Below are 9,545 nucleotides of genomic sequence, written 5' to 3'. Positions count from 1 at the left end.
TTGTGATTGTTTTCTCTTTCTCCAATATTTTTATTATTTAGATTCTTTCGTCTTTGTTCTTCCTTTCCACTTCTAATAGCAGAGTTCTCAATAGCATTTGTCAGGTGTATGGCTTTTTCTGGTCTTTTGCTTCCCTTCCCACGTTGTTCTAGTTTAAAGCTCTCCTTACAAGTGTAGCAAGGCGACTTCCAAATACATGTTTTCCAGCACAAACTATATGTCCAAATGCATTAACTACACTTCCCTGAAACCCACATTCCTCAGCCCTTAAACCCTTCTCAACAATCCTTCAACATATACTGTAAAATCCTATCCCTTCGTTAAGACAAGATCTCTCTAATTGACCCACGGGGCCCATTATCCACAATCTCAGACAATCCCACCTTTTTACCGGGGTTATCTTCCAATCGATTTCTGGGTAGAAGTAAATATCACCCTCTTCACTTTGCTCATGTACTATCTAACGCATCTTTAGTTCCAATCAATGAGATATTTCGGGACTGTTCTATCCCTCCAAGAGCTGACAATGACTATAGACAATTGCAACATTCCTATTCCCATGTTAGAAAAGATAGACGGCTCAATAGAGATCTAACAAATTTTGAAAAACTGTGCGTGTCGTTAATCTCCACCTTTGCACTTCATCTCATTGCTCTAAAAACACCAAATAGCCCATACTACAACTGTCAGACACCCTACTGTGATGCAAGGAAAAGAGAACTGGGCAAATCTTGTCAAGAATCACAATGGGGTAAATGGTTTCAATTTGCTCACAAAACGTCAACTGCATCCAAAGCTCAAGAGACCACTATTAAGATAATGTCCAGATGGTACCGGGTTCTCATATTACTACATAAGTGGTTTCCCGGAGTATCAGATAGATGCTGGCGATGTGGAGTGGAGGAAGGGATGACGACACACATAATGGACCTGTCCCATAATAAGAGGTTTCTGGACTCCGGTAATTCAGACTACTAAACAAATGACTATAACCTGTATCCCCCATATGTCTCTGATCTAATCTCCCGATACCTTCCCTCATGTAATCTCTGGTCCTCTCAAGACCTCCTTCTCTCCTCCACACTTATTCGCTCCTCACCCAACCGCCTCCAAGACGTCTCCTGAATTGCCCCTATCCTCTGGAATTCTTTGCCCCAACATGTCCGACTATCAACCACATTTTGGATCCTTCAGACGGAACCTGAAAACCCACCTCTTCAAGAAGGCCTACAGCCTGCAATGACCCCGCTAACGCCTCACCACTACTGGAGCTACCACCTCAACCAACACCGAAACTGCTGCAACCCACCAACCTACTGTCTCCTTCCCCACCATCCTGTAGCATGTAAGCCCGAAAGGGCAGGGTCCTCTCCCCGCTGTATCAGTCTGTGATTGTTAGTTTATTTACTGTAAGTGATATCTGTAATTTGTATGTAACCCCTTCTCGTGTACAGCACCATGGAACCAGTGGCGGTATATAAATAATAATAAAATGATAAAATGACTAGTCTCTCTGTGCCCGACTCTCCTGAATCTCTTTTGCTCTTTATGATCCCAACTAGTTTCACCAGATAGAAAAAGTCTTTAATAAGCTACCTTATACAGGCTGCTAAGAATGTCATTCCTCGTCACTGGAAAAGTACTTCTCCACCTACTCTGGAGGAGTGGTTCTGTGAAATAGCCCTTCTGAATCGGATGGAGCATTTCATTGCTCAATCCCCACTGACTGTGATAGATACTGTGAGACTTGGAGAGACTGGATTGAACTTGAGGAATCCGATGCCTACCGTCTTACATCAGACTGATGTGACCCATCCTTTTCTGCACTGCGTTTCTTCTCTGTCCGGATTGTGCTCCGCGTTGGTTCGTGCCTGGCTGCACGATGTATGGTTTCCATTAGATTTTAGTAACTTCATAATTGTAATACTGATGGCCTAAAATGTTCCCTTCCCTCCATTTTCTTCCTATAACTTGATGTTTTATTGGACGTTATACTTATAGTCTATGATATAGTGATGCTGATATTGTCCTATTCTTTTTGTTGTAATTTTGTGATTGAAAATTATTTAACCTTTCAATAAAATTTAATTTTGAAAAATCTTACTGATCAATGGGGTGTACTCATTTATGCTGAGCAATGTTTATTAACATATAAAAAACACAATTACAGTTTATTTCCTGCATGCCTTTTCTTGTGTTTTACAAGACATGATTCATATATAAAAGATTTCCCACATTCTGAACATGACTACGGCTTCTCTTCTCTATGACTTTTCTCATGTTGCACAAGATTTGATTTATCTGCAAAGCATTTCTCACAAAATGAACATGAATACGGCTTCTCTCCTCTGTGAATTCTCTGATGTCTATCAAGCACTGAATTATTTCTAAAGCATTTCCCACATTCTGAACATGGATATTGCTTCTTTCTAGTATGAATGTTCTGATGTCTATTAAGATGCCCTTTTTCTGTGAAGGACTTCCCACATAGTGAACATGAAAATGGTTTTTCTCCTCTGTGAATTCTCTGATGTCTAATTAGACTCCCTTTCTCTGTAAAGCATTTTCCACATTCTGAACATGAATACGGCTTCTCTCCTGTGTGAATTCTCTGATGTTTAATAAGACTCCCTTTAATAGCAAAGAACTTCCCACATTCTGAACATGAATACGGCTTCTCTCCTGTGTGAATTCTCTGATGGCTAATGAGACTCCCTTTACATGTAAAGCATTTCCCACATTCTGAACATGAATATGGCTCCTCTCCTGTGTGAATTTTCTGATGTGTAATAAGACTTCCTTTATCTATAAAGCTTTTCCCACATTCTGAACATGAATACGGCTTCTCTCCTGTGTGAATTTTCTGATGTGTAATAAGATTCCCTTTATCTATAAAGCTTTTCCCACATTCTGAACATGAATATGGCTTCTCTCCTGTGTGAATTCTCTGATGTTTAATAAGACTCCCTTTAGTAGCAAAGAAATTCCCACATTCTGAACATGAATAAGGCTTCTCTCCTGTGTGACTTTTTTGATGTTTAACAAGATAATCTATAAAAGCGAAGAACTTCCCACATTCTGAACACGAATAAGGCTTCTCTCCTGTGTGAGTTCTCTGATGTATAATAAGATTCCATTTTTGTCTGAAGGCCTTCCCACATTCTGAACATGAAAATGGCTTTTCTCCTGTGTGAATTCTCTGATGTATAATAAGCTTCCATTTATCTATAAAGCATTTCCCACATTCTAAACATGAAAATGGCTTTTCTCCTGTGTGAATTTTCTCATGTCTAACAAATTGGTATTTAGTTAGAAAGCATTTCCCACATTCTGAACATGAATATGGGTTCTCTCCTGTGTGAATTCTCTGATGGCTAATGAGACTCCCTTTATATGTAAAGCATTTCCCACATTCTGAACATGAATATGGGTTCTCTCTTGTGTGAATTCTCTGATGGCTAATGAGACTCCCTTTATATGTAAAGCATTTCCCACATTCTGAACAGGAGTATGGCTTCTCTCCTTTATGCTTTCTTTGTGTTAAAAAATCTGAGCTTGTAGTAAATTGCTTGTCACATTGAAATCTTGTATCCACTTTGTCACCTGGAATTGTGGCAATAATACGAGATTGCTCAGGAGAGGGTTCCTCATGATTAGGAGGAGTATAAGAAAGTGAAGTGCTGTGAAGTCCAGGAGGTCCATGAAGGGTAATGAGGTTTTCTCCATTAGACTGCTTCCTGATATCTTCTTTTTTACAATTGAGTGATAAACCGTTATTCTCACAAGGATTTCCTGAGGATGAAAGAATGAAAAAAAAAATCACATCTAATCTACAACAAAAAAGAGATTTCTAAATATATTTTATGGAGCTTACAATGAAAACGCCAGACAGTGAAAAGACCGGTAATAAGGAAGACAACAACATGCCACTTAACAAACGGTACGGTTTTTAATATTAGAGTTAGGACTATCAAAATTACGGTCACCGTGATGTGGTGGGATGGCTTTTGCATTTTTTTGACCAAAAAACGTGATCACTAAGTCTGATATATTATTTTCATGCACTGTGCTATTCATTTATTTCAGGGTAATCATTATGTTTCTGTCTTTGTTTTTTATTCTGTACAGTGGCCAGTGTGAACGTGCGCTTACACGCTGCGTGCACACCAGTCTAGATCCCAGTTCATACCTTTGTTTTTTTTATTTTTTTATATCACATAATATTAGCACAATGATGGGTAAAGTGAATAACACTTATAAACGGCTTTGAATGGCACAAGTCAGGGGTGGTTTCACGGGTTTACCACGACAAGGAGCCAAAAGACCGCAGCATCTGATTTCTCCTATTCCTGCACTGATTAGAAGTACTTCGCCTTCATATTAAATGATGTAAGTTTTTTTTTTTAGCAGTGCAGCAGTTAATCTGCCTGTTGAGAGCTCCTGTAGGGGTAGGGCTCTCAGCTGTCCACTGTTAGCCACTCCCATCTCCTATATAATCTGATCCCTGGCTAGCACTCATTGTCAGAGTTAGCTTATGCTGCATGGCTGGAGGTTGTTGGTGGTTGTTATTGGAGAAGGCATTTGGTGGATTTATCTGTGACTGTTGCTAGATTTTGAGTGTGTTATAATTCCCTTTGTTCTCCTACTTTGGTTTTTCCCCATCCTCCACGGCCACACCGCACAGGAGGAAACCATGGAACTGCCGGGGGCTCTGGTCTTTCACAAAATTTCGGCAGAGCCTCCCGCAGCACCGCCAGACACAAGACATGGCAGCGGCAGCACCGGACACAGGGCAGCGGCGTGCCGATAAGGTATATACCCATTACAAGATGTACCCCCATTTTCCCGGGAAAAAAGTGTGTCTTATAATCCGAAAAATAGAGTACTTTTTTGGTTGCTGCAACATTGCAATAAAATGCAATAACGGGCGATAAAAAGATCAAATCTACCCTCACCCAGCTCAATATTTTTTTTTTTGCAATCTTTAGATTTTTTTTCACCACTTAAATAAAAAAGGACCTAGACGTGTTTGGTGTCTGCAAACTCGTAATTATCTGGAGAATCATAGATGTGGGTCAGTTTTAGCATTTAGGGAACATGCTAAAAAAAAACAAAAAAACAATCCAAAAACCAATCGATGAATTGCACTTTTTTGAAATTTCATCGCACTTTGTATTTTTTTCCCATTTTCCAGTACACAATATGGTAAAACCAATGATGTAGTTCAAAAGTAAAACTCATCTTGCAAATAAGGCCTCACATGGACATATTGCCCAAAAAAAAAAAAAAAAAAACAAAACAGGATTTTTAGTTGCTTACCGTATAATCTGTTTCTCTGAGCCTTCATTGGGGGACAAAGGAACCATGGGTGTATGCTGCTGCCACTAGGAGGCTGACACTATGCAGAAAAAAAGTTAGCTCCTCCTCCGCAGTGTACACCCCGCCAACAGGAAGTAGGATGTCCAGTAAGTGAGAAAGCAGTAGGAGAAGCAATCTGTAAATGAGATAAAAACCACAAACACAAATCCATACTGTAACAATATTATACTGTAAACCGAGCTGTTCAACTTGGGAGGGTGCTGTGTCCCCCAATGAAGGCTCAGAGAAACAGATTTTACGGTAAGCAACTAAAAATCCTGTTTTCTCTATCGCTTCATTGGGGGAAACAGGAACCATGGGACGTCCCAAAGCAGTCCTCAGGGGGAGGGAACAGCAAATAACTCCATCAGGACGAGGAAGTCACCCTCGTCACCTGCAAGGTCACCTGCAAGGTCTTTTTTACACCGATCGGCACTAGGCATGGGCTTTGAAAACCTTATGGACCTGTGGAGGACATATTATCGCACTGCAGAGGTGCCAGACGAAGGCCCAAGAGTACCGCCAGGAGGACACACACTGCCCGGGCAGAGTGCGTCGTACTCAAAAGAACGCAGTCCTTCCTGAGCCGGCAACCCTACTAATGCCGACCAGATTCCGCGAACAGAACTATAACCTGAAGGCCAGAGGACCTCTACACTTCAAGCCTGAGCTTGAGAAGTACCGTTGCTGAGGTCAAGTAGTCTGATGAAAGGGCGTCACCAAGGAAAAGTCCGAGCGACGAAAGGGAATTCAGAATGATGGAGAGTGGACCCTTGATCCACAGGAAGTGCACCACAGCTGCTACAGGCTCTGTAAGACCCCAGGAATGGATGAGAGTCTGAAAGGGAAAGATACCAACTGAAAAGGAAAATGAACCCGTTCGTTGCAAAGGCAGACATCGCCAAAGCCTTGAAGAAACCAAGACCTAGATAAGAGCTTCATGGAACAAGGAAAAAATCATGCGATTCACAGAAGGTAAATGTTGAACGAAGAAAATTTCTTCCTGAAAAAAACAAGGATGGACTCAATCCTAGATCCCCAAACGTCATGCTGGGGAAAAAGCACTAAAAAACGACGAGGCTTAGCCTGAGGAAGGGAAGCGCTTGTCCTTCCGGTGAGCTCCTTAACAATTTGGCCTATTGGAGCTACACGGAAGGAACGGAAAGTTGGTGAGGGACCTCTTTGGGGATAATTTCGCTCGTGAAACCGAAAGTCAAATGGACCCTTAGATGGGAACGATTAGGTGAAAAACTGTCTCCATGCAAGAAAAATTTTTGGACAGTGAGGACGGTCAAATCTTCCGACCGGCCCCCAGAAAGAATGCTCTGAGCAAGCTAGGCCACGCGTCTATAGAACTTTGCAACACGAGTGGGGGCTAAGGCAGGACACGCTATAGAGGCGGGTGCTTTAAAAGGTTGACCCTGCTAACTACTGTGTGAATTCGGCGTTGGTATCCCTGAGGGATGCACGTCTGGGCGAGGAAGGACCGTAGTGGTGGACAACTTGGAACCGGAGGGTTCGTAGTCGCAGAAGTAGTCTAATTTGTGAAGCGCTCAGGAGAAAAAAAGATATACCGAGGCGCCCCCTTGTTTGGAAACGGCTGAAGTCCGTTCTATGAGAAAATGACAAGACCTGAGAGCAGGCCCTGAGAACCTGCTAAAGAACCGAACACTGAAAACGTACTGAATGGAACCTGGGGATAACCTGGATCTCATCGCTGCAATGTAGGCACAGGTTGGCTATGAAGAGACAACTGATTGTTCAATTAAGCGGGTAGACTGAAGACTACTGGATGACTTTACAGACTGATCAGACTGAGATCAAGAGGAAGATAAACCCAGCATACAGGGATGAGGGTGAATATGGGAAAAAATAGTCCAGCTGGATTTATAAAAGTGAATTGTCGAGCACGGAAAGTCCATGGCAAAACATGGAGTGTGTCAACTGCAAAGAAAGTTGGCTCTAGGTAGATCAAATAGACCCCAGAAAGACAACTAGGCAGATGAAAGGAAGGTCAATCCTTATGACGATGTAAACGACCAAATTCATCCTGGACCCTCTGGAGCAGGGAGGGGACTGCAGTGTGTAGATCCGCGTGCCTACGTCTAAGACAACACGCGCCCGAAGATCACAGTGAAAAATACCAATCTAGCTGAAATAAGAAATGTGTTATCACCAGACTCATCCTTAGATCGAAGACTGGAGCAGCTTTCTACCCTGGTCGATACTTGCGCAGAGTGAGCTCCCACTCCTGTCTGAGGTGGGATACTTGTCCCAGTCACGGTCAGAAGTCACATCTGTGAGCTGCTGGAGGCTTTATCTGGTGTCTATAAGAAAGAATAGTTAAGTTTCGACAAATAAGGAGCTTAGGTACTGTGGTAGCTCGAAGGCCCTTAGGCCATATTAGAACTTATAAACTACTATTAGCCAAACATTAATGATAGGCATAACACACCGGGCAGTAAAGATAGCCTGCGGACGGTACTGTAAAATGATCAGAAGGTGGTACAAAAAACTTCTGGAGCAACTCACACTTAGGGTCCAGATCATGCCACAGTAACCTCGACCATCCGTACCTGACACGAGAGTGTCAGACCTACCTGAAAGTGGAGTATCCAGTTATGTTGCTACTGAGATCCGCTCTGTGGTACAGAGATGCACTACGTTTGGACATGGTAGCTTTTAACGTTTAACTGTTAACAAACCACAGATGTTATTGGCTATGAAATATGCAGCTGAAAGATGTCTTAGACTCACATGAAAGAGGCTTGAAATCGCAGCTGCAGCCAGCCAGAGGTAATAAATGCCGGCACCTCACCTCGAGTAGTGATTAGACGGAAGCTAGGGCAAAGGCTGCAAAGGACCCTGAGGAACGCAAGAGAGGGTGCTCCTGACTCATCTGACAATGGGACAGTAGAGCCGGGCCGGTGTAGTCGAAGGACTTCGGGTACGATTGAGTTACCGGAAAGATGGCGTGTATTGACTAAACCTGTCTGGTAGAGGACTATCCAAGTGCTCGATAAGGGATAGAATACTGCTGCAATAGGACGCGAGGAACCCGAATATGAGGGCGTCTGACTCACCTGAATACGGTACTGAACACCAGTACCACTGAAGCAGTCAACCCCAGACACATCTCCACAGTAATACAGCCATTTCAACCACTGAGCCTGGTAGGTGGTGCGTCTGAAGCCTGGACAGCAGATATAGTACAGCTGCAATCTGCTCTAAGTATCCTGTGAACAAATCAGCGTGGAGAGAACCCGGAGAAGGATATAGGAGACAGTCGTGTGTGCTGCGGTGCGGTCTAGGCCTGGATACCTGACAACATTAGGCAGAATAACGGCTTCGGTGTTGCGGTCTAGGTCTGCATACCTGACGGCATTAGGCAGAATAACGGCTTCTGTGTTGCGGTCTGGGTCTGCATACCTGACGGCATTAGGCAGAATAACGCCTTCTGTGTTGCGGTCTAGGTCTGCATACCTGACGGCATTAGGCAGAATAACGGCTTCTGTGTTGCGGTCTGGGTCTGGATACCTGACGACCTTAGGCAGAATAACGGCTTCACGTGTAGTAAGCCGTACCCTGAAGTCTGTATTAAACTAGATTCTGACCTGTCAATTCTCTTGACGGTAGAACAGTAGGTCTGGGATCAGAAAGAGACTAAACTCTACTCTCTGTTGTGCGCCAGGGTTGCAACTCCTGGACCTGCGAGTTGAGGACAGCTTCCTTATCCACTGAGCCACAGCAGACAATTGCCAGATAACACGGACTTCTATCCAGCTGGAAGTCAGGCCCAAAACACTGCAGACTTGAAGAGATAGAAGCAGCTCATTATTCTAGTTAGGGCATTGTGAAGCCAGCGTCCGGAGCGGGCTGCAGAAAAAGGAAGGGCGAGTGCTTGTGAGCTATGGAAGCAGTTGATATGCCAGGGCTCCAGCATCAATATGTGTGAGGCAATGATCGAGTCTTGCTAATACTGAAAATTAAGGCACATATCTGCAATTGCGGTGGAACTTTCTACCAGACAAACGCCATGCGGCAATTACAGTAGACAGCAGCGTGGCTCTACATGGCTCTGTGTGCTATGACACCAGACATACTGGTGCACTAGAGACTGCGCAGCAGATTATCATTATGCCAGTGAATTACCCGCCTCTAGAGTACTATTACGTCAGTGACTGTAT

General features: G+C 43.4%; 1 protein-coding gene across 1 annotated transcript in view; it reads right to left on the bottom strand.

Moving 5' to 3' along the window:
- Window positions 1-2,116: 2,116 nt before the first annotated feature.
- Window positions 2,117-9,545, bottom strand: part of LOC141073084 (uncharacterized) — a 67,926-nt gene continuing 60,497 nt past the window's right edge. The window contains exon 5 of the mRNA XM_073560413.1: window positions 2,117-3,792. Within this exon, the coding sequence (XP_073416514.1) occupies window positions 2,249-3,792 (1,544 nt within the window). The 3' untranslated portion in view covers window positions 2,117-2,248. The remainder of the gene's footprint in view (window positions 3,793-9,545) is intronic.

This window comes from Dendrobates tinctorius, unplaced genomic scaffold, assembly GCF_039654945.1.
Source record: "Dendrobates tinctorius isolate UK_male_01 unplaced genomic scaffold, ASM3965494v1 ptg000296l, whole genome shotgun sequence".
Taxonomy (NCBI): domain Eukaryota; kingdom Metazoa; phylum Chordata; class Amphibia; order Anura; family Dendrobatidae; genus Dendrobates; species Dendrobates tinctorius.
This window is presented reverse-complemented; position numbering and strand designations above follow the sequence as displayed.